We start from the raw sequence: 1,052 nt of genomic DNA on the forward strand, positions 1-1,052 counted from the left end.
AGTTTTATGGGGCCCCCAGGAACTTGGGGCCCTAGGCAACTGCCTAGTATTGCCTAATGGTAAATTCTCCCCTGCTTGTAACTCCTGACTGAATCTCTAACACCGTCCCGTTTCTCCCACTTGCAGCTGCCTCCAACCAAAGCCATCACAGCTCAGAGGTTCCGGCCTCTGGACAGCACGTCGGACCCTCATCTTCATATAAACGGCCAACCCCAGGCCCCCATGCTGCGTCCCCAGTACAGAGGGGTCCCTCCTATCGCCAAAGTCAGGCCTCACCACAGCAGCCACACACCAGCAGGTAAGCAGCTGTCTGTCATGGGTAGAAAGCGACTTTCCTTCATTCCTCAGTTTATTTAACTCGTCGGTCTCCATAGGGTCGAACGCTGAGTCTTCTACGGCCAGCATGAATAACCTGAAGAGGGGACCTCACCTGCGGCACCCGCTTCTCTACGTCACCACCACAGGCGCCGGAGCCCAGCGTGGCCGCAGACACTGAGCAAGCAGACGAAGAGGCGGCCATCTGTCAGGTGTCTGACCCTTCACCGGGTGTTCATCCCCCCAAAAAGACCCCAAATCCTGCTGAACCCTTCGAGTTCAATACCAGACATCTGCCGTTCTGAGAAGCAACTTGAAGGAGACTTTAGGGCTGGTTATCCTCCCGCAGCAGTGTGTCAAAGTTAGCTTGTCGCATCTATGATGCAGATATTTTTGATTTATGCCCAATTTTGAAGCGTGGTCTGCGCTATGTTATTCCACAACACCACGCAAGAGGGACAATCACCAACTACCTAGGATTGTGGATGTCCGTGTGTCAGTTTGATGAGCTTGTTCGCCGTCTACAACCCCTCATCCAATGCCGGACGACGCACAGTTCACCCGTGAGTGTTCCCCAAAGACTGGCCGTGGCGCTGCGTGTTTTGGCTTCGGGTGCAAACCGACAGACCGTCACACAGAGCTACAGACTAGCGTCCAGCATGGAGTCTGGGATAGTGTCCAAGGTGTGCCAGGCATTGTGGACGGCACTACACCAGAGTTTCTGCCATTAGGAACCA

The 1,052-nt window shown here is 54.4% G+C and overlaps 1 protein-coding gene across 1 annotated transcript in view; it reads left to right on the top strand.

Moving 5' to 3' along the window:
* The window catches only part of kif19 (kinesin family member 19), a 38,178-nt gene extending 37,386 nt beyond the window's left edge, over positions 1 to 792 (top strand). The window contains exons 16-17 of the mRNA XM_015397499.1: positions 127 to 298; positions 375 to 792. Coding sequence (XP_015252985.1) covers positions 127 to 298; positions 375 to 496 — 294 coding nt within the window. The 3' untranslated portion in view covers positions 497 to 792. The remainder of the gene's footprint in view (positions 1 to 126; positions 299 to 374) is intronic.
* Positions 793 to 1,052: the final 260 nt, after the last annotated feature.

This window comes from Cyprinodon variegatus, unplaced genomic scaffold (genome assembly GCF_000732505.1).
Source record: "Cyprinodon variegatus isolate N-32 unplaced genomic scaffold, C_variegatus-1.0 Scaffold867, whole genome shotgun sequence".
NCBI classification, from domain to species: domain Eukaryota; kingdom Metazoa; phylum Chordata; class Actinopteri; order Cyprinodontiformes; family Cyprinodontidae; genus Cyprinodon; species Cyprinodon variegatus.